The 24,191-nt window shown below is 47.0% G+C and overlaps 3 protein-coding genes and 1 pseudogene across 14 annotated transcripts in view; 2 read left to right on the forward strand and 2 right to left on the reverse strand.

Moving 5' to 3' along the window:
• The window catches only part of LOC122447860 (ankyrin repeat domain-containing protein 26-like), a 578,892-nt gene that overhangs the window by 235,162 nt on the left and 319,539 nt on the right, over positions 1-24,191 (reverse strand). The gene's annotated exons all lie outside the window — the stretch shown is intronic.
• Positions 1-24,191, forward strand: part of LOC122447871 — a 318,875-nt pseudogene that overhangs the window by 215,661 nt on the left and 79,023 nt on the right.
• Positions 1-24,191, forward strand: part of LOC122447862 (ankyrin repeat domain-containing protein 26-like) — a 378,001-nt gene that overhangs the window by 136,019 nt on the left and 217,791 nt on the right. The window lies entirely within an intron of this gene.
• LOC122447866 (alpha-1,6-mannosyl-glycoprotein 2-beta-N-acetylglucosaminyltransferase-like) lies at positions 8,318-10,551 on the reverse strand. Its single transcript, XM_043478584.1, has one exon. The coding sequence runs from the start codon at positions 10,237-10,239 to the stop codon at positions 8,893-8,895; it is 1,347 nt and encodes a 448-aa protein (XP_043334519.1). The 5' UTR covers positions 10,240-10,551; the 3' UTR covers positions 8,318-8,892.

The raw sequence follows: 24,191 nt of genomic DNA on the forward strand, positions 1-24,191 counted from the left end.
CCTAGGAGTGCTCTGCTTTCAGAGGCGGGGAAGCCAGGACTCGGCACTGCAGGCGGGATCTGCCTTTCCAGCCTCCATACACCCCCTCAGTCAGGTCACCATGCCAGCGTCAGCCACTCTGTGAATTACCCTGCCTTTCACCCCTGTGTGAATGTTCCCCGATTTCACAAGCAATTACCAGGATAGCTTATTACTCATTTTTTTTTTTTTTTTCTCTAGCAGTGATTATCTAGTTAGCTTTCACTTCCTACTAATCTCAGGAACCTTGCTCTATAAAAATTAGGCTTCAGACACAAATTAATGGACTGATTAATTAATTAATTAATATTTTCTGTGATTCTGGGTTTTGACTTACTTGTCTAGTTTCTTTCCCAAGGACTTTCTTTTAGTTTCTCTAGGTAGTGTTGCTTATATTTTTCCAACTCTGCTTTATTAGAATCTTCAAAAGTTTTCCTCTTGGAGAGTTCAGATCCCAAGTCTTTAATTCTGAGTTCCATCTGACTTCTTATGGAAGCAATATGCTCCTCTTGGAACTGCTGTAAATTTTCTTCAGATGCTGCTTGTATCTAAGTCAAATTTAAAAAGATACTTTTGTTAATGATTATAACCTGAATATTTGTTCCATTCAGTTTTGAGTCAGGAATTCAGACGGCGATTTTAAATGCGAAAATAAGAAAATTGGAACTTGAAAATAATCATCGTCAAGGTGACATGAATTAAATCTGAATTATAAAATTAATGTGGACTCAATGTTATAGTGGTTATAGTAGTCTCCTGCATTGCAGGCGGATTCTTTACCAACTAGGCGATCAGGGAAGCCCATATTAAAACATTACTAAAGCAAACTGCTGTTGTCATAAGCCCATATATTTATCACTACCCCCGCCCATGCTTTCCTGTCTCTTGAAATGTTCCCTGCAGATCAACTTGACAATTCAAACACAGAAATACTTTCAAGTTTCAAGAACTATCTTTTCAAGGCCCAAGGGGTAAGACACCACAATTCAGCCTGTTTCTCTCTGATCCTCTCTAGCACTTCTACACAGGCACAGGTACCAAAGAAACATAACACTTGTTGGGAGACTGGGACTCACACACGCCACACTACACACTATTGTTTCTAAAATAAATAACTAAGGAGGACCAACTCTGTAGCACAGGGAACTCAACACTCTGTAACAGCCCATATGGAAAAAGCGTTTTTATAAAGAGCGGATATACATGTATACACATAAGTGATTCACTTTGCTGCACCCCTGACACTAACACGGTATTCTAAACCAACTCTACTCTCTAAACAACTTCTCCCGAGAAGAACGGAAGGAAGAGACACAAACATTTGGCTATAGACTGACCTGGCATTATGTAGCAATTTTTAGATAAAACTCACCTCGGAACCCAAAGTGTAGGGTAGGAAAATCAGGATATTGTCACCGTCTTCAAATTAAAAACAAGCAGCAGCCCGGTGGCGGCAGGACGCACGCACCGGCCAAGCCCACCGCTGGAGCCCCCGGGCATTCCCTGGGCGCCCCGCCGGACCCACGCGGAAGGGGCCCGGGATCGACCCCCAGCTGCGTGCCCCTCAGGCCAGATGGTGACCGCCTGCCCTCCCGCCTCCCAGGGCCCCATTTCCGGCTCACACGCCCCCTTCGCTGCAGGCCTGGCTCACAACGCCCCGAGGCGCCGGCCCGCGTCTCCCACTGACAGAGCCCCTTATCCAGCTCACACGTCCCCCGCCCCCCTCCCCGGGCCTCCCGCCACGCGCCCGCCCGGTTCGCCGCTCACACGCTGCCGGCTCACGCTCCCCGCTCACACGCGCCCCTCTCCCCGCCCCGCGCCAGCCAAGTTCGCCGCTCACACACGCTGCCGGCTCACGCTCCCCGCTCACAGGCACCCTTCTCCCCGCCCCCCGCCGGCCCGCCTCGCCGCTCACACGCTGCCGGCTCACGCTCCCAGCTCACACGCACCCCTCTCCCCGCCCCCTGCCGGCCCGGCTGGCCGCTCACACGCACCCCGCTCCCCGCCGGCCCGGCTCGCCGCTCACACGCTGCCGGCTCACGCTCCCCGCTCACACGCACCCCTCTCCCCGCCCCCTGCCGGCCCGGCTCCCGCTCACACGCTGCCGGCTCACGCTCCCCGCTCCCCACCGGCCCGGCTCGCCGCTCACACGCCGCCCTCGCCCCAGTGCGCCAGGCCGCGCTCCCCGCTCTCACGACTCCCCGACGCCGGCACGTGCTCCCCGGCCGCACGCCCCACGCGCAGGCGCACGTCAGGCTCGCCGCCCACACAACCCCCGCCCCCAGGCGCCGGCCGGTGCTCGCCGCTCACACGCAGCCGGCTCACGCTCCCTGCTCACACGCACCTCTCTTCCCGCTCCCCGCCGGCCCGGCTCCCGGTCACACGCCGCCCTCGCCCCAGTGCGCCAGGCCGCGCTCCCCGCTCTCACGACCCCCCGACGCCGGCACGTGCTCCCCGGCCGCACGCCCCACGCGCAGGCGCACGTCAGGCTCGCCGCCCCCACAACCCCCGCCCCCAGGCGCCGGCCGGTGCTCGCCGCTCACACGCAGCCGGCTCACGCTCCCTGCTCACACGCACCTCTCTTCCCGCTCCCCGCCGGCCCGGCTCCCGGTCACACGCACCCCTCCGGCCGCTCCCCGCCGGCCCGGCTAGCCGCTCACACGCCGCCGGCTCACGCTCCCCGCTCACACGCGCCCCTCCGGCCGCTCCCCGCCGGCCCGGCTCGCCGCTCACACGCCGCCCTCGCCGCAGTGCGCGGGCAGCGCTCTCCGCTCTCACGACCCCCGACGCCGGCACGCGCTCCCCGGCCGCACGCCCCCCGCGCAGGCGCACTCCCGGCTTGCCGCTCACACAACCCCCGCCCCCAGGCTCGGCGAGCGTGCTCGCCGCTCACACGCCCCCCGCGCGCCGCCGACGCTCTCAGAGGCCCAGCCTAAGTTCCCCGCCTGGCGCCTGCGCCAGGGTCTGCGAGAAGGCCATGGAGCCGGCCCTGGAGCCGCCCCGCGCGGCCGAGGGAACGCTGCCTGAGGCGGGGCGGCGTGAGGGCAGAGGCGAGCGGGCGCCTCCCGGGCCGCTGCTCTGGGGCTGCGCAGCCGCGAGCAGGATGGCGGGTGTGCCTGTGGCTCCACTCCGTGGCTGTGGGCAGGTCGGTTTCGGCAGCTTCCCGCGCGCGCGGGCGTCGCCGCCACTGCCTCTGCGCCCCCAGCTGCCCTCCGTCCTCGAAGCCTCTGTGCGCGCCGGCTCCGGTGGGCGTCTCGCCCCGGTGACGCGCGGAGAGACCAGGTGATGGGATGCTGGAGCTCAGGTGAGAGTTACACCGGGGAGGTGGGGACAGGGTAGCCCGGAGTTAGGGCCGCGCCCTGAGGGCTGCGGTGAGGGTAGCCCCACCGGGGAGCGGGCCATGCAAACACCCTCCCCTCCCCGCCTGGGAAGGGCGGGCAGCAAGGGGGCTCTGGAGCCTGAGGTTCCCTCTTACACAAGGCATTTCAGAGAAGCCATGGGATTACTCTGTGTCTAGATAGCTGTCGCAGCTCTCATGGCTCATCTGGTCAAGAATCTGCCTGCAATGTGGGAGACCTGGATTCAACCCCTGGGTTGGGAAGATCCCCTGGAGAAGGGAAAGGCTACTCACTCCACTATTCCGGCATGGACTGTCCCAAAGAGTCAGACTTTGCAAAGAGTCAGAGTGAGCGACTTTCACTTCACTAATTAAGGTGCTTCCCCACTGATGATGGGGCTTCCCTCATAGCTCAGTCGGTAAAGAATCTGCCTGCAGTGCAGGAGACCCGGGTTCGATTCTTTGGTTGGGAGGCTCCTCTGGAAAAAGAAACGGCAACGCACTCCAGTATTCCTGCCTGGAGAATCCCATGGCCAGAGGTGCCTGGCGCTCTACAGTCCATGGGCTTGCCAGAGTGGGACACGATTTAGGGACTAAACCACCACGTAGCACTTTGGGGAATGGATAGGATAGAAGAAAGGCTGGTTCTTGGTGGGTTAGAATAGACAGCAGGAGAGATGGATGTGGTCAGCAGCCCGGTCGGAGGTCGCTGAACACCGTGTCCTGAGACGACAGGTCTTGTAGGTGAAGGAGTCTTTTGGGCCTAGAAAAGAGAACAACAGTCTCAAAGGCCCCTTGCTGAATCATCTAACTTTGGAGAAAACAAAGCATACCTTTAGTTCCATCCGGATGCTCCAGGCCAGCTGCATCTATCTGGGACTTATCACCGCCTGTCCGGAAACCTACCGCCCCCTACACCCGCCCAGAAGACTTATCACCCCCTGCCCAACTACAAGTGTCATCTCAACAAAAGAATACTCAAAATATCCCGCCTGATTGACGTTTCCCTTATCGCTTCCACAAACCTCCCTATAAGTATGAAGCCTCCTTGATTCCTTTCGGCGCTCAGCCTGGTCATTAGGCCGCCTGTCGCCCCTCCTTGCCTGAATAAAGGTAACCTACTTCTGTTGAGGTCGTCTTTCCTTTTCTGCCTCGCCGGAACTGTACCTTACAGTAGGTACAAGGACAGGGGCGGAGGTGAGAGGAGTAGCAGGGGAGGGGAGGGACCGCGTCTCTGGAGGCTTTTCTCAGGTAGCAGAGGAAACATCTGGCAGTCAGCAGGAAGAGCCTTTGGGTAGGGTGAGTCTTGTTTTGAACATCCAAGAGCACTTAGTCTGACCCTTGGGCCATTTAACAGATGGGGAAGCTGAGCCACTGGAATTACGCATCAAGTTAAAGGGCGTGTCTGAACTTGCAGCTGTTGGAAGCAGAGCCCCAACTTGAACAGTTTTCTTCGGTTGCAGTCTGTTATTCTTGCAACTTCAGGCAGTTACCTTATCTAAAAAGTTAGGAGACCACAGTGGGAGGTTCCCTGGAGCCCTAGAACTCAGAGGGCTTATTGTTCAGTCCCTAAGTCATGCCCCAGTCTTTATGGCCGCATGTATTGAGGCACGACACCAGGCTTCCCTGTTCTTCCCTGTCCCTCTGAGTTTGCTCAAATTCATTTCCATTGGGTCAGTGATGTCATCCAACCATCTCACCCTCTGTAGCCCCCTTCTCCTTCGTCATATCCTGAATCTTTCCCAGCATCAGGGTCTTTTCCAATGAGTCAGGTCTTTACATCAGGTGGCCAAAGTATTGGAGCTTCAGCATCAGCATCGGTCCTTCCAAGGAATATTCAGGGTTGATTTCCTTTAGGATTGACTGGATTGATTTCCTTGCTGTCCAAGGGACTCTCGAGAGACTTCTCTAACACTACAGTTCAAAAGCATCAATTCTTCGGTGCTCAGCCTTCTTTATGGTCCAACTCTCATATCCGTACATGACTCCTGGAGAAACCATAGCTTTGATTATAGGGACTTTTGTCTGCAAAGTGGTATCTCTGCTTTTTAAAGCCATCTCTAGGCTTGTCATAGCTTTTCTTCCAAGGAGCCAGGGTCTTTAAATTTCATCGCTGCTGTCACCATCCGCAATGATTTAGGAGCCCAAGAAAATAAATTCTGCCACTGTTTTCATTTTCTCCCCATCTATTTGCTGTGAAGCGATGGGACCGGATACCATGATCTTAGTTTTTGAATGTGGAGTTCTAAGCCAGATGTTTGAGAGGGGTGGAGGCTTTCCAGTAAGTCCGCACTAGGGTGGGAAGACTAGAGCACACGGGGAGAAAGGAGCGCAAAGGCGCAGACACTGCCCACAGGTGCTGGCTTTTCAGCCTGTGAGTCCAACTGTCTGTTTGGCTCAGACTTGAAGTGTTGGTTTCCCACTTTGGGAAGTGGCAGGGTGGAGGGGGGGAATCAGGGGTGAACTTACAAGTGTAAAATCACTGGCTTTTCTGGGTCTTAGAGGGCGTCGGTGCACCTTTTCCTGCAGTCCTGGCTGCCTTTGGGGGCTGGCCACTGGGACAGCTGAGCTGGGTTAGACTAAGAATTGGTCTTGATCTGATTGACCCCTCACACCCTGGACCCACACGTGCTTTCGAGAATCATTCCTCCGTGGCAGATGGTAGCTGGTTGAGAGCAGAGACTCTGCCTTTTTCATTCCAGAATCCCTCGTGGTTAGGTGCTGTGTTTGGCAGATTGGAATGATGCCCTCTGTATCTGCAGAACTGATAACCAATTGAGTCTTTAGGAAAACTATCTTGAGTTCCCAGGGGCTTACAGCTGGAGGTGGGAGCACAAAATGATGCAATCCCCAGTGTGAATTTTAACAGTTTAAGTCTTAAAAAAATAAAAATTTAAATCTGGAAACTCGGTTGTATCTTTGCAAGTTTATTTCATACTTGTCTTTTGTATACCTGCTGATCTAATCGTGCAAGAGTTTCAGCTGTCCCTTAAAATAATATTTGTGGGAAAAGGAATATTGAATTGAATTCTAGTAAAGCAGACTTTTCCATGATATCTTTCTAACCAGTTGATGACAGAGGAGGTAGAAGTCAAGCTTTCATTTTTCATTAGAGATCATTTCTTACATCCAAGCTGCATTAAATAGTGTAATTTTATAATTATACCCGTAGTGCTAAAGCACTTTTTTTTTGCTAATGCATTTATTTTGGCTCTAACAGTAAATGGGTTGCTTATCGTTGTTTTGAGATTTTTTTTTTTCTTTTGGTTGTCATTGTTATAGCATTATTGGGTGTTCTTTTTTTTTTTTTCCCCATAAAATTTTTAATTGAAATATAGTTTACAGTGTTTCAGGTGTAGGTGTTGCTTGTTCACAGACATTGTGTACCATTTATGAATTTTATAATTCTCATGTTTTTATCCTTCCAAGGAAAGTTGTTTTAGAAATTTGCCAAAGTAGATAGCAGAAAAACTCCTTTGACCTTTCTGTTTTCTATTCTAGCAATGTGTAAGTTTTTTTGGGGGGTGGGGGTGGGTAGTAACCTTTTAAGATCCTTTTCCAATAAATAAGTCTTTTACCTGCTTTTGTCATGTGTTATTACTTCTGTAGACTATTGGCTTTTTGTCATTAGTTTTATTGAGGTATGATTTATGTACAACACAGTACACATTTTACTAGAGTTTTGACAAATGTATACAATCCTTGTAACCAGCAACCCAACCAAGATGTCTGCCATCCCAAGGATTCCCTTTTCTCTTTGTGGCACTGGCTACCTCCCACCTGCAGCCTGAGGCAGCCAAGGATTTTCTTTCCCTTACAGATTATATTTGTCTTTTTTATTGTATTTCTGGAGTCAGCATGCCGGCAATTGCAAACTTTTCTGTGCAGGGCCAGTTAGAAGCATACAGTGTGTACTCCTTTCTGTCTGACTTCTCAGTACAGTGTCTTTAAGATTATCCTCAATGACCGTGTTGATTGTGTATTTTGTTAGTAAGTCATTCCTTTTTATTGGTTTTAATTGTGGTAAACGATGCAAAACTTAAATGTTGCCATCTCTAACCATTCTTCTGTGTCCACTTCAGTGGCATTAATTATATTCACATTGTTGTGCAACCATCACCTCTATTTCCAAAGCTTTTTCGTAACCCCAAATGAACTCTATAGCTTTTAAGCAGTAATTACCCACTCTTCTATGCCCTCAGCCTGGTAGCCTCCAATCTACTTTGTTTCTATGAGTTTGCCTATTCTAGACATTTCAGATAAGTTGCGTGATACAATATTTGTCCTTTTGTGTCTGGCTTATTTCACTAAGCAGTGATTTCAAAGTTCATGTTGTTGTATGTATCAGCACTTTTTTTTTTTTTTTGACTGAGCAATATTCCATTGAATAGACATACTTTGTATGAACATAGGTGTTCAGTTCTCTTGAGTGTATACCTAGAAGAGGAATTGCTGGATAATGTGGGAATTCGAAATTTGACTTTTTGTGGACCCACAAGACTGTTTTCTACAGGGCTGTACCATTTTACATTCCTACCTGCATTGGACAAGGGTTCCAGTTCCTCCCCATCCTCTGCAACACTTGTCATTATAGCCATGTTAGTAGGTGTGGAAGGACTGTTGGTTTTTCATAAGGTACATAAGCATAGAGTATTGCTACAAACTTGGTGGGGGAATTAGGGAGTGTAATTTTATATGTTCCAGGCGGATGGACTGAGGCAAGTTCTGGAGGAGATGAAAGTTTTATACGAGCAAAACCTACCTGATGTAAGTTGGTAAGTTGATATTCTTTTTTTTTTTTTTTTTTTTAATGCAAAAACAAGTATTTTATTTTGGCAGCACTAAAAGAAAAAAAAAAATCACTGTATTTCTACATTGAGGTGAAAAGTGTTTAAATTTTCTTATCAGTCAAATACATTCCAAAAGAAAGTATGTTCTATGCAGGTTCCAGAACACAGGCAATTCTTAACACAATAATACAGGAATCTTTAATACTGAAAATGACTCTGTTCTGACAGGGTGTTTAACAAACATAACTTTCTAATTATAAAACCACTGAAGCAACCTCTTCCTAGTTACTGTGTCAAGAGTGAAGCTGGGCTTGTACATTAATACTCTTAATTTCACTGTAATACTTTTTACTGATATGACGATTTTAAATAAATTTTGCTGTACTTAAAATAAGTCTTGAAAGTGGAAAAGTGTACAAAGTTCCAGATAAAAAGATTAATAGATGCAATTTAAATAGTTTCCCCTCTTCTCTCTTATCAATTAACGATAATTTTACCTCTAGCAGATACATACTGAACTTTAAAACGCAATTCTCAAAATGAAAACTTGCATTTTAAATCTTAGGCATAAACAGAAAAGATGACTATATTTGGACAACTTTTACAAGAATTTTGTTGTTGTAGTAAAGCAGAAACCAGTTCCTAAACCTTTTTATTCAATTGTATATCCTATTTGAACAAATATAAAAAATAGAAGACTGTTACTACTTTTGCTTTTATAATTCTGATTTTGTTTTGTTTTTTTTCTTACTGCAGTCTTCTATAACTTTTACAGAGTTCATGGTCCCTAATATCTCCCCACCCTCCATTTTTCCTAGGTGGGGAAAGGGCTGTCATAAACTTCTCACTGATAGTTAGAGTTTCTGGAAACAGGTACTGTTTGTTATTATTTAAGAGTGACTCAAGTTGGGCACTCTGGGTGGCTGGTCTACAAGTTTTTTGGTGATGCATACCACAGTCTCCAGCATGAAAAATCCTAGGAACTTGAGGAACCAGCACTTTCCAGAATTTTGGAAGACAAGATACAGTCAAATATTGAAGGGTCCAGTCCCAGTTATAATCATCATAAGTACAGAAAGTGTCTGTGCACTCAATCAGCTTCTGATAGGCTTCCCGGGTCAGGGCCAGACCCATATTGTGCTCTGTGGATTTCCACGTTTTCACATCTACCTTGTCAGCCACGTCATAGAAATTTCGAATGGCAGTATAGGTCCCCAGGGAGAGAACATCACACTCGGGGCACTCTAGCTGCTTTAATTTCCACATCTTTTTGAAGACATGGTAAAAGTCTGGGGCTGAGTAGTGATCCTCCTCTAGGAAAAGTATGAGGCCAGCACAGTCTCGAAGGACTTTGACCCTCTCCCATACAAAATGCAGCTTCCACCACCAGTGGTGTTTAGTTTGGGAGAACTTGGCCTCTCTATAATGGCCGAAGGAGTCGGGATATTCAGCATTAATGCATCCCATCCGCAAAGCTGCATTCTTCTCCACGTCTCTGGGGCAATCTCTAGGGTCAGTGCCGGGGAACTCGTTAGGGTACAACTGAATGCTGAAAGGAAAGAACACCTGCAGAACTGGACAGAAATCCACCCCAGCAATCAGCTGATTGATTTCGGTTGACCAGAAGTCATGGCTAAAGATGACGAGGACGTCGTCGATTCCCTGGGCTTTTCGAAGTGAGTCCAGCAGCAGTTTGAGGTATTCGGGCCGGTTGTGCACCTGGACCACCAGCGCCAGCTCTCGGGGTGGGGGGGTCCAGGAGCCGGCCTTATCTACATTCCTCAGCGTCTGGTCAAAGTTCAGCTGGTACACCAGGGACCGGTACCGCAGCGTCAGATTGTCCACCTCGGGCTGCGGGGCAGCGGCGACCAGCGGAGCCGCCGACTCGTTGGAGCCCTGGCGGATGCCCACCGACACGGCGAGATGGTCCCCGGCCCGGGCGCCCGCACCCCGCACGGGATCGACGTCCAGCAGCGGCGGGGCGAGGGCCTCGTTCTTCCTTTGTCGCCCATTGCTGCTCCAGAGGACGAAGCCGCAGGCGGCCACCACGAGCGTCAAGATCAGCACCTTCCGCTTATAGATGCGGAACCTCATGGTCTCCGGGGCCGGGAGCGCGGGCAGGCGGGCGGGCGGGCGCGGAAAGGAGCTAGCAGCTCCGGCAGGGAAGGGGCGGGCGGGCGGCGACCGTGGCGGTGGCCTGCAGCAGTCGGAACTGGCCCCCGCGGCTGCCCTCGCTAACTCATCCCCGGCCCCGGGGGTACGGGGACCCGCAGGTTTTCAGCTCCCCCGCGCCGCCCCGGCTCCACACATCTTCACCTGGCAACTGCAGCTCGGGCAGCGGCCCCGCCGCTAGGAGCCGCGGCACGGCGTCGCTTCGGTCCTCTCCATTCGGCACCGGCCGGGGAAGAAGCCCGACGCGGCCCCACTGTACTTCGGCTCCGTTACCTGCACCTCCAGCGGCCCTGCGTCCTCCGCGCTCTCATCTCTACGCGGCCCCGGACCGGTAAGTTGATATTCTAAAACAGTTTAAGAAATATGATATTGATGTCAGATCATCTTAACATTAGTTTTTAAATATGTTTTCTTCTTTTTAATTCTCTGTGAGCCTGATCATACCCTAGCTATACAGAAGTAGAAGGATTTGTGTTCATGATTGTTTTGTCTCTAGGGACCAAATAGTGCTTGGCACATGGTAGGTGTTCAATAAATACTTCTCGTTTGACTGGTATGACTTGAACGGAATTAGGGTGGATCCAAGAGAGATGACACAAGAGCAAGTAGCAGACCTGACAAGTGAAGTGTATTGTTTCCGCTGCTTGTTTTCCTCAGGTGAGACCTTAGTGGGCTTAAAGGGAGAACAGGCAGTTTGCAAATTTAGCAGGAGTAGCAGTGACTTCTGAAAGCTTGAGTGAAGTGGGCTGGGAACTCCTGCTGCAGAACACTACAGCTTGGTAGGTTAGAGGGCTCTGGAGTTGTGGACTGTTTAGAGCCAAGCATGGGAGTGGGCACAGAGGAGAGTTTGAGCTGAATGACAGACTTCAGAGGACCTGTGATTGGGTGAAGAATAAGACACAAGACTACTGACTGCTGGAGGAAAACTGAGTTATTGAGAGCTCATCCTGGAGAGAAGTAAGTCTGCAACTTGAGATTTCGTCCCTGGCCTTGTTCGGTAGTGTTTTCACCAGTTAGTTGGGCGTAGAAATCAGTAGCGTGCTGGTAGGGTGTGTGGAGGACACAGAACAGTAGGAACACTTTGCAGTGACTGTTTAAGGACAGATGCTGATGAACGAGGAACTGATGTGCAAGAGGTCTGCAGTAAATGTAAGGGAAATGGAAAGTCCTGCACTCAGGTTCCCAAGTCCTTCATTTGTTCCTGCAACAGATATGCACTCAGCAGTTATGAGCTGATAAAGGGCTCTGGTGTTTCCGTTGTAAACAGCAGAATCAAGAGGTTTGCCCCCATGGCCCTCAACAGTGTCATGCAGAAGGCAGGTGTTAAATGCAGGTAAAGCGGGTCAGAGTACGTGCCGTGAAGGAAAACACCACACTTGGAGAGAGTGTCATGCACTCAAAATATTGGTAGATGGAGAAATCCGGGAAATTCTCTCCGAGGAAGAGACTCTTCAGCTGGAGCCTGAAGAAGCGGGTTTTAGCGAGGAGGTAACTGTGCGCAGAGAGCATTGTAGTTGGATGAAACAGCATGTGCAAAGGCCCTGAGTCTTTAAAGAGGGTGGGATGCCCAGGGATCTGGGCATTCCCAAAGACCAGTGTGGCTGGAACTTAGTGAGCAGGTTGAGGGTAACACCAACGGAGATTACTAAGCATGTAATCATCCAAAACCAGTTAGACAATGTAACAGAAAAGAAGATTCCATTCACATCAGGAACAAAAACTGGAAAGTATTTCATTGGAAAAACACTTGAAATGGGATTGTATTTTATATCTGTAATCAGTTAACAATGGGCACACTGGATGGTGGCATTTAGTAGGTAAAATGGGAACTTACCTTGATTTTCTACATTGTATGTTTTCTTTTATCTTTTTAATTGTGCATTACCTTTAAATAAGAAAAAAACAGATTTTTAAAATTCTAGCCACAACTCTATAGAACCAACCAACATAAATCAATAAAACCTACAAACTTTTAACTTTTCAACCAGTATACATTTACTTCAAATAAGAACTATACTTACTATTTTATTTCGGGAATGAATCAGAAAAGTATATCATACGGTTTATATACAGGAATGATGCTGGGCTGGCAACAGGGTATTGGCCTTTACTGCAGGTTCCTCCTCACATGGACTCTGGGCTCCCCTGCACATGGTTCCACATGCTTGGAAGAGGAGAATGCAAGGGAAGTGACCACGGGCCTACAGTTAAAACATCATCCATCCCATTCACTAGAGAAACTTCCTTATTGTTTACTGGCAGAGATTCAGATGAAAATCTGATCTCTCCATGAATCTATGGGAGGAATTATTTTTAAAAATGAGGGGATTCCCTAGAGGTACATGGTTAGGGCTCTGTGCTTTCAATGCCCAGGGTGCAGGTTCAATCCCTGGTCAGGAACCAGATCCTGTGAGCCACGCAGCTTGGAAAAGAATCTGCCAAGGGCCGCCTGCTGACCTAAGTTTTACTACGTGTGTTGTGAAAATATGCAGATCCACACCCTAGGTAGAGGCTCTCCATAGCTTGATTACTTGAGTATAATTTTGGCCAGAAATATTCCCATTTAAGAAATAAATTGCACAGAGAGCGCCAGGTACTGGGTTTATCTGGGTTTTAAACTTGAATGTCTCTGAGGTTACTGGGCTGGTCATGGAGGGGACTGGTGGAGAAAGGGTATTGACCAGCAGGTAGTCAATGTGCCTCTCCAATGCCTATCATTTCAATGGGCAGTAGAAATTGCCCTCCACTTAGCTGATCAGCTCTTCATGTGACATCTTGGTCAATGTGACTCTTGCGGGGAAACTGAGAGGGTAACAGGCAGGAAGGCCAGGGGTCTCCAAATGGAGGAAAGAGGCTGTAAGTGCCAGACATTTTTATCTCTCTTAAATGGCAAGAAGAAACAAACCAGCGATCTGTTTTTCCTTCTCTATACAAATTTAAAAGGAGGTTTCTCTTAACATTCTGTGTTGCCATGACACCTGGTCTCACCTAAAGCTAACTACTCTCAAACTTTGAGTTAACCAATACATTCCTTTTTCGTATGGAAATGTTGTCTTAAGCTATGTTAATGAACCCCAGACTCAATCTTCAAGTTGGTTCTGCTAAACGGCCTAACTTACTTCCTCAGGTATTGTTCTCCTAATCTATGTAAACGGAACTATTTGTTGGTATTCTGCCCTTCTAAAAGATTCAAGTCAATCGTTTTATGGCCTGGGATGAATTATCTGATGCCATTCTAAATTTTATGACATTCCTTTCATTTCATTAACAAACTGTGAGTGACTATATAACATACAGCTAAAGACTAGGAGGGGGGTACTCTTTTGCCCCCTTCTGATGCCTATGTCAGAAGCTTTCTCTATACTTTAATAAAACTTTATTACACAAAAGCTCTGAGCGATCCAGCCTCGTCTCTGGCCCCGGATTGAATTCGTCTCCTCCGGAGGCCAAGAATCCCACGTCTTATCGTTCAGCAACAACCTTTCATCTTGGGGGCTCGTCCGGGATCCTTCAGGACAAGGTAAGGATGCTTGGAGCTCTAGTTCTTTGTTCTCCTAGCGAACACGTTTTCCGCTGTACTTTACTAACTCTATGGTGTGCTTGTGTAAATGAATGAAACGCCCTGTGCGAAGCAAGTGAGGAGCCCTGCTCTGTGGTCCCGCGGTGACCTCATAAGGCTATGGCAAAAACCTGTCGGGGGTTTATACCGACCTGCCAATGCCAAGAGGCAACCAATGTCTCCTTCGGGAACTGACCAGAAACGGGCAAAGCGTGTGGACCGAACTCTCCTTTCTCGGTCAAACTTTTCGGTCTCTTTGACCATTTCATAGCTCCTTGGGAATTAGAAGTACTAACCTTATCTATCGGATCATAGACTTTCAAGGGACTTGTGACCTATGTTGCTGCTATACTGTGGTCTAGGTCTCAAACTTGGATTGGTAGTCAGGAAGCGCCTAGCCTCGCTAGGCATGGAAAGTTCGGAAGCTAGATGGAGCTCTAACTCCCAGAGCATCTCTGAGGTTAAAGGTTACTCGGATTGGAACTGCAATGTTTTTTTCCTTTGGTAACACTGGCTCTTAGTGGACCAGAGGAGGCTCTTATACCGGTGTGGTGACGCTTGGAAGGAACATCTCAGTTTCATGTTGTATCGGTCTTATTGCGGTCAGAAATGTACTCAGGGTCGTGCACAGGCACTCAGGTGATGAATGTGTCCCCCAGAGGTCTTAGCTTGGGAAGCATTCCGGAAGGTTACTCTGATTGCGCCCCGGGTGGCATCAGAGGCAAGCGAGGTGAAAAGCTGGACGTCAGGTAGGGATGCCATCAGGTCTACCCCTGGTGCATCCCCACCCCGTCTCGGTGGTAGAACCGGGAGGGACGAGTGTGACGCCTGCGTCGGTAAGAGACAGACTAAGTCCGACCAGGAAGGAAAGCTTTTGGTGTAAAGTCTGTCTACACCCCCATCTAGAGCAGGGAGGGACGCCTCCGGTAGAAAAAATGGCGCTGGTCGCTTTTTTTCTCTCTTACAGATGGTAGCTAACAATTCCAGCCTCACTCCTTTGAACTGTATCCTGAAAAACTGGGATAGATTTGATCCCCAGGGCTTAAAGAAGACACACCTGGTCTTCCTATGTGATACTGCATGGCCACGGTCCCCACTGGGAGTCAGGCGGTCCCAGCTACAGAACCAGACTGGGACTATAACACTGCTAAAGGAAGATGGGATCAGAGTGATTTTGTCAGATGTATTCTTGAAGGACTCAGACAGGCGCGTTCTAAGCCTTTAAACTATGGCAAACTGGCAGACATAGAACAGGAGGAGAAGGAAGCTCCTGGTAAATTCCTAGATAGACTGAGAGAAGCCCTTCGCAGATTCACTGAGATTGATCCCGAAAGTGAAGAAGGGAAAGTGATCTTAAAAGATAAATTTCTCACTCAGTCGGCTCCAGATATTCGCCGTAAGTTATCAAAACGGGCGTATGGACCAAATCAGTCTTTAAATAATCTGTTACAACTGGCTCAGACAGTCTATTATGGTAGGGAATATGAGGAAAAGAAAGAAAGGCAGAAAAAGACGAAGGAAAAGGCGGAAGCCCTCGCAATGGCTATGAAAACCGTTCTTAAGCAGCCTGAGAAAAATGCCCAGAGGGACCCAGGTGAAAAGGGATGGGCTTGCTATTGCTGTGGAAAGGAGGGGCATCTCAAGCGGGATTGCCCTCAGGCATCTAAGCCGCCCCCGGCTCCATGTCCGGTCTGCAAGGGACCACACTGGAGGAGAGACTGCCCCCAGAGGCGTAGGTCTCAGGGGTCTGACTCTCAAGACAATCAGGACTGAAGGTGCCCGGGGGTCCCCACACAAGCTCCCGTCCTAATTACACCTGAGGAACCCCGGGTATTGACAACAGTGGGAGGCCAATCCGTCAATTTCCTTTTAGATACTGGGGCAACTTACTCCGTGCTTACTGAAGCCCCTGGCCCACTTTCTTCCCGATCCGCTTCCGTAATGGGACTGTCTGGACGAGCCAAAAGGTATTACTTCAGTTATTCTCTATCATGCAACTGGGATTCTGTGCTATTTTCACACGAGTTTCTTATCGTGCCAGAATCACCCTCACCCCTCTTGGGGAGGGATATACTGAGCAAAGTCCATGCCTCTGTTTTCATGAATATGGAGCCTTCCCTTTCTCTCCCTTTAGTTGAACAAAATGTGAATCCTAGAGTATGGGCTGATGGAAAATCTGTGGGTCGAGCACAAAATGCTATTCCTGTGGTTGTCAAGCTCAAAGACCCACACTTATTCCCACATAAGAAGCAGTATCCACTGAAACCTGAGGTTAAGGAAGGGTTAAAACCCATCATTGAAAAAGGAACAGGGACTATTAGTTCCCTGTAACAGTCCATGCAACACTCCTATTTTGGGTGTAAAAAAATCAAATGATAAATGGAGATTAGTTCAAGATTTACGAATAATAAATGAGGCTGTGGTTCCTTTACACCCTGTGGTGCCTAATCCTTATACTCTATTGTCTGAAATTCCTGAACGAGCCAAATATTTTTCAGTAATTGATTTGAAAGATGCCTTCTATTCAGTGCCTTTGGCAGAGGAAAGTCAATTTCTATTTGCCTTTGAAGACCCCACACAGCCAGCTTCCCAGTTAACCTGGACAGTTTTGCCGCAGGGATTTCGTGACAGTCCTCACTTATTTGGACAAAGTTTGTCACGAGATCTACAAAACTTTAATAGCTCTGAAGCGGTAGTGTTACAATATGTAGATGATATTTTGCTCTGTGCTGAGACAGAGGAAGCTTGTTCACGAGCCTCAGAAGATTTCTTAAACTTTCTGGCAGGCTGCGGTTACAAGGCATCAAGAGAAAAGGCTCAGCTTTGTCAACAATCTGTTAGATATCTGGGCCTAATCATCTCAGAAGGGACTAGGGCCATAGGCCCTGAGAGAATTAAACCTATACTAACCCATCCCCTACCTATGACTTTAAGACAATTGAGAGGATTTTTGGGAATCACAGGCTACTGTCGTATTTGGATTCCGAGCTATGGGGAACTTGCCCGGCCTTTATATAAACTTATAGCTGAAACTCAGCAGGCCCAAACCGACAAACTGGTTTGGTCTCCAGATACTCAAAAGGCTTTTAAGGTTCTTCAGACTGCTCTCCTGCAAGCTCCGCCTTTGAGTTTGCCCACAGGGTCAGAATTTAACCTGTTTGTCACTGAAAGAAAAGGTATGGCCTTGGGAGTTTTGACACAACCCCGGGGACCTCACCAGCAACCTATTGCTTATCTAAGCAAAGAATTAGATGTAATTGCACGTGGGTGGCCCCACTGCCTAAGAGTAATTGGGGCAGCGGCTTTATTAGCACCTGAAGCTTTAAAAATAATTAATGGGCGAAACCTTACCGTACTGACTTCTCATGATGTGAGTGGAATCTTAAATTCTAAGGTTAATATTTGGATGACAGACAGTAGGCTTCTTAAATATCAGTCACTGTTGTTAGAAGGACCAGTAACTAAGCTTAAAGTTTGTAGAAATTTAAATCCTGCCACTTTCCTTCCTGAGAAGGAAGATGAAACACCTGATCACGATTGTTCCCAATTCCTAACTTTACACTATGTAGCTCGGGAGGATCTAATGGATACCCCATTAGACAATCCTGACATGGAAATATTTACAGACGGCAGTTCTTTTGTTCGGGATGGAAAGCGCAAAGCAGGTTACGCGGTGGTAACTGCTGAACAGGTTTTAGAAGCAAAATCTCTCCCCCAGGGAACCAGTGCCCAGTTAGCGGAGCTTGTGGCTCTGACCCGAGCTCTAGAGTTAAGCAAAGGGCAACGAGTGAATATCTACACTGACTCTAAGTATGCTTATTTGACTTTACATGCTCATGCTGCAATATGGAAAGAAAGACAGTTTAAAACAGCAACAGGAGAACCTATTAAGCATTTCAGAGAGATTGAGAGACTTTTAACTGCTATCTATTGTCCTAAAGAAGTAGCGGTTATGCATTGCAAAGGGCACAACAGGGATGGGAGTAAAGTAGCTGCCGGTAACCTGCTGGCTGATTCTCAAGCCAAAAAAGCGGCACTTTACGAAACCCCCTCCCTACAGATGCCTTTGATCTGGACAGGTCCTGTGGAACAGGAAAAACCACAATATACTGAGGAAGAATTAAAAAGATACGAGAAAAGAGGAGCAAAGATTACTGATAAAGGATGGTTACAGTCCGAGGATGGACGATTAATAATTCCTGAAAATGCTCAGTGGAAAATTCTTAAGGGTTTACATCAGAGTTTTCATTTGGGTGTAAAAAGTACTTACCAGATGGCTTCTCGTTTGTTTGAAGGTAAAAATATAATGAAAACTTTAAAGAACATTATCAAACGGTGTGAGGTATGTCAGAAAAATAACCCAAAGACTGAAAAGCTAGCAAAATCTGGATTACAACAAAAGGGAAAGTATCCTGGAGAAGACTGGAAAATTGATTTTACTCATATGCCAAAAGCTAATGGATATTCTTGCTTACAAGTTTGGGTGGATACTTTTACTGGATGGATTGAGGCGTTCCCCTGTCGTAGCGAACAAGCTAAAGAGGTTATAAAGATTTTAATCTATGAAATTATCCCCAGGTTTGGGCTGCCACGGAGCCTTCAGAGCGACAATGGTTCTGCCTTTAAAGCTGCTGTAACTCAGGGGGTGTCTAAAGCTCTAGGAATAGAGTATCACTTACACTGTTCCTGGAGACCCCAGTCCTCAGGAAAGGTTGAAAAAGCTAATGACATTATCAAAAGACATCTGCGCAAATTAACTCAAGAAACGCAGGACAACTGGATTAAAGTCCTACCCATAGCTTTAATGAGGGCTCGAACTGCCCCAAAAAAGGAGGGACTGTCCCCCTTTGAATGTATTTATGGAAGGCCTTTCTTACGCACAGACATTGTTATAGATCCTGAGGCCTTAGAGTTAACTAATTATGTAACTCAACTCTCAGCTTTTCAACAGGCATTAAAAGAACTCCGGGAGACGACTCCTAACCCAGCGTCTGAATCCAGCAAGCCTCTATTTGAGCCAGGAACCGAGGTCCTCATAAAAACATTGGGATCTGGGGGCTCATCCCTCGAGCCCCTCTGGGAAGGCCCTTACCAGGTTATTCTTTCTTTTCCCACAGCTGTCAAAGTCCCAGGAATTGATTCGTGGGTACATCACACTCGAGTCAAGAGGTGGCACCCTGACCAGAACTAAGTGATGTCATTTTATGTTTTACTTTCTATGCTCTGACTTTGTATGTTTCAGATGGGCCTGATAATCTATGTGAGCCTACTTCTGCTGACTCCAGAAATCCTGAGTCTGCCCTTTGATCCTCAAGACAATGCCTTTCTGTCCTGGGCTCACTCCTATGCTGCATTCCACAATCGGTCTTACTGCTGGGTCTGCGGAGCACTCCCCTCTTCATCAGTGGAAGGCTTCCCGTGGTGGACATCTCCACTTCAAGGAAAAGACTTTCTCCAAGTCTGCGAATACCTTCGACAACAATCACATGTGATGCCTCTTCTTCGTCTGATGACATCTAACAACCCTAGAATGGACTGGTGCAATACTTTGTACCTTAACTATGGACATAATGTGACTTTTAATTTTGATTATACACTGTCTCAGTTTGATCACTATTTTGCTGCACATAAGACAAATAGGTCTAGATCTGATGGTTTTTTACCTGACGTTTATCAAATATGGGATGAGGTTATATGGCTAACTCCTGAAAAGGGACGTCTAATATCTACTGCCCCTATATGCTGGGAACAAGCAGAGCCATCCCCCAAAGTTAGCCAGCAACTTAATTACACTGATTGGAAACAATTGGGATTTTTGCCTCAAGAAATATGTAACGTAATCATTCCCGTGTTTTCCAATCCCAGTTCAGGACCTCCCTTTGTCTGGTCAGGCACTAATTGGGACTGGGTATCTCAGTCACGCTGGCTTGCCCCAAACGGGACTTACTGGATATGTGGCTCTTACCTATGGGCTTGGCTTCCCCCTGGCTGGATAGGGAGATGCACCCTGGGTCTAGCCTTTACTCATGGTTTTATATTTTCAGAGCTTCCAAAAAAGCCTGCTAATTTACCCCACCTTAAAACTCGGTGGGCAAGGTCTGTATTCTCAAAAAGCTATTTCAGCTCTTAATGCTGAACAAGCACAAATTAGAAAGGTGGTTTTACAAAACAGATTGGCTTTAGATATTCTGACAGCTGCACAAGGAGGAACTTGTGCCATCATTCATACTCAATGCTGCACATATATACCTGATATGAGCACTAATGTTACTCATTTTACTAAACACATGAACAAGATGATTGGGGCCATGGATACTCCTGAAGCCTCAATTGCCTCACTTTGGGAGACGTTAACTAGTTCCCCATGGTGGAAAACTATCTTAATTACAATAATTCTGATTGTTTTGTTTTTGCTGTTTGCTCCCTGCATCTGTAACTGTGTAACTAGATTTGTTTCTAGTCGCATGAAAGCTTTTAAGTTACAAATGGTTGCTCAAACTCCTGCTATCACTGCAGCTTCTTCCGACTACTATTTGGGGCCCCTGGATCAGACATCCTCATTATGAGTATTAGGAGAATATGTTGCCTCACCAATTTAGGGACAACGCCCCTTGTCAGCTCGGAAGCAGTTATGGAATGGAAACGACGCCCCTTTTCCCTAGGCAACATAATTCTCCTAAAAGAAAAGGGGGGAATGAGAGGGTAACAGGCAGGAAGGCCAGGGGTCTCCAAATGGAGGAAAGAGGCTGTAAGTGCCAGACATTCTTATCTCTCTTAAGCGGCAGGAAGAAACAAACCAGCGATCTGTTTTTCCTTCTCTATACAAATTTAAAAGGAGGTTTCTCTTAACATTCTGTGTTGCCATGACACCTGGTCTCACCTAAAGCTAACTACTCTCAAACTTTGAGTTAACCAATACATTCCTTTTTCGTATGGAAATGTTGTCTTAAGCTATGTTAATGAACCCCAGACTCAATCTTCAAGTTGGTTCCGCCAAACGGCCTAACTTACTTCCTCAGGTATTGTTCTCCTAATCTATGTAATCGGAACTATTTGTTGGTATTCTGCCCTTCTAAAAGATTCAAGTCAATCGTTTTATGGCCTGGGATAAATTATCTGATGCCATTCTAAATTTTATGACATTCCTTTCATTTCATTAACAGACTGTGAGTGACTATATAACATACAGCTAAAGACTAGGAGGGGGGTACTCTTTTGCCCCCTTCTGATGCCTATGTCAGAAGCTTTCCCTATCTCCTTTATACTTTAATAAAACTTTATTACACAAAAGCTCTGAGCGATCCAGCCTCGTCTCTGGCCCCGGATTGAATTCGTCTCCTCCGGAGGCCAAGAATCCCGCGTCTTATCGTTCAGCAACAACCTTTCAAAACTGCACAAAATTCCTTCCCTAACCCCAATCTCAATTTCCCTCTCCAAAATGGACATCCTGCGACATAAGCTCGCAGACAGGCACGAGCCAGACTAGCCACCACTGCAAATGGGCAAAATCCAATGTGTCCTTTAGAGACCACCAGCTTCACCTGCCCATACGATTTGGAAACACAAACTTCAGGAACTCAGCTCCCTGGCCTGCACGATGCACACTTCCAGCAGCAATACAAGAGGCACAGGGACATGAGACCTCCCTATACACCTAGGTGAAACTCTTCCGCAGTGTTTAAAAGAGAGGAACATCTAACAGATGTTTACTTTCATGAAACTGAAACACAGGGTACTATTTTGGGAGCCGCAGGGACGTTGTGATTCCACATACAGCTTATCACTAAAGGGGAGAATCCTGTACAATAGAAAACCAAACCTCCTGCACGCTGTGAGGAGAGAATGAGAAGATGGCAGTATATGGGCTGGGAAGCATTCTCTTTAAGGACAGCATCTGCTAGAACCCTGATCTTGGAATTTGCTCTAGAGCTGTGGACAGCAGGATGGATGTGTGTGGATTCTCTGCATGGCCAGAGGGCAAACTCTCTTTTGAGAACCGATACTTCAAAGTACAAACATACAACACAGATTCACAAATATGCTTACCATGGAAGGTAATGGAATTATATTCAGAAATGAAAAAAAGAGAAATTAACATCCAAATGAAAAGAAAAAAAGAAAACAAACCAACCAACAAACCATACTCCTCGGCCAAGCATTCCTGCTTAAAGAATGTCTCCATTTTAGAACGAAAAAGCAGTAGGCCTTGGGGAGGTAGAGAGGGAGGTGGAGAAGTGACCTTGGTCTCACACCAGGAGGGAGTCTTCACAGCCATCCAGCCAGGGGTCATGACAGCACGTGCTCCAGAACACCTTGTCTAATCAGCTGCTCGCACGTCCACCGAGGTAAAAAGTGCAGAGGGGAGAAGGGGAGGAAGAGAGAGGAATGAAAAGCATTTTAAATTACATGTTGTGTCATTAAAAAGCAGCAACGCACCTCGTCCACTTGACTTCGCGTTATTTCTGGTAAAACATTTAAGGAAAAGAATGTCTATTGAGTACAAGTCAAATTTTCAAAGCCAGCTAACAACTGAGTCCACACTTGTTAGCTATTTGTGTTAGTAGTTAACCTACCTGCCTCCACATCAGAGCTTTTGCCAATAGGATAAAATAGAAAAGAATCAGGGAATTCCCTGGTGGTCCAATATTTAAGACACTGCACTTTCACTGCTGAGGGCACAGGTTCAATCCCTGGTCAGGGAACTAAGATCCTGCAAGCTGTGCGGACAAACTTAAATTAAAAAAAAATGTAAATACCTAACTAATTTGCCTAGGATCACACTCCCATTCTTTTGTTTAGCCATGTGGCACGTTGGGTTTTGCACACAGATTAATTTCCATTGTCTCCAAAAGACAAACTTTGCCTCACTTTTTAGAATCCCTTTTTCATGATAGAATAAGAGATCGAATATCACGGTGCATAAAATTATGGCCTCACATCATGTTCTCATCCTACGGAGTCCTCTTTCTGTGGTATCAATACTTTCAAATCCTCATTCCCATAAAGTGAGCAAAGGACACTAAAGTCAAATGCAAATAGAACTGCCATATGACCCAGCAATCCCACTTCTGGGCATACACACACTGAGGAAATCAGATCTGAAAGAGACACGTGCACCCCAATGTTCATCGCAGCACTGTTTATAATAGCCAGGACATGGAAGCAACCTAGATGCCCATCAGCAGATGAATGGATAAGGAAGCTGTGGTACATATACACCATGGAATATTACTCAGCCGTCAAAAAGAATTCATTTGAATCAGTCCTAATGAGATGGATGAAACTGGAGCCCCCATTATACAGAGTGAAGTAAGCCAGAAAGATAAAGAACATTACGGCATACTAAGACATATATATGGAATTTAGAAAGATGGTAACGATAACCCTATATGCAAAACAGAAAAAGAGACACAGATGTACAGAACAGACTTTTGGATTCTGTGGGAGAAGGCGAGGGTGGGATGTTTCAAGAGAACAGCATGTATATTATCTATAGTGAAACAGATCACCAGCCCAGGTGGGATGCATGAGACAAGTGCTTGGGCCTGGTGCACTGGGAAGACCCAGAGGAATCGGGTGGAGAGGGAGGTGGGAGGCGGGATCGGGACGCGGAATGCATGTAACTCCATGGCTGATTCATATCAATGTATGACAAAACCCACTGCAATGTTGTGAAGTAATTAGCCTCCAACTAATAAATGAAAAAAAAAAAAAAAGATTGACTGTTTTGTTCTCCTTGCTGTCCAAGGGACTCTCAAGAGTCTTCTCCAGCACCACAGTTTGAAAGCATGAATTCTTCGGTGCTCAGCTTTATGGTCCAAATGTCACATGTGTACATGACTGCTAGAAAGCTATTAAGTATTTTTTCTCATGGTTATCTGCTTTTAACAATTTAATTTGCAGATTCCCAAACACAGAACCTAAGAGGGTGGAGGAAGTGTTTTCCTCCACAATTCCAAGAGCTGAAAGTTACTAATGCTCACTTAATCCTGATCCCCTTTTCCTTCGGTCTTCTCAGTGTCTGACTTGGCAGAACTCCAGTTTCATGTGAGACTGCTCATCCTTCCCCCTCACTCTCTCCACGTGATTCATATGCTGCACTGCCCAATGATCCTGCTACTTTATTTCATTAATTTGTATTTTCTGATGATGATTTCAAATCTCCTTTCTATAAATTTCTCGCCCTGCTCTTCCCCTCTCACTGGTAGCAGACAATCTTAGGTCCCACAACAAACTTCTCGAAAGGTTTGCCTGTATCTCTAGCAACTCTAGACTGTCTTCCCTCTCTTTCCTCAAAACTGCTCCCAAGTCACTG

Source organism: Cervus canadensis, chromosome 10 (genome assembly GCF_019320065.1).
Source record: "Cervus canadensis isolate Bull #8, Minnesota chromosome 10, ASM1932006v1, whole genome shotgun sequence".
Lineage (NCBI taxonomy): Eukaryota > Metazoa > Chordata > Mammalia > Artiodactyla > Cervidae > Cervus > Cervus canadensis.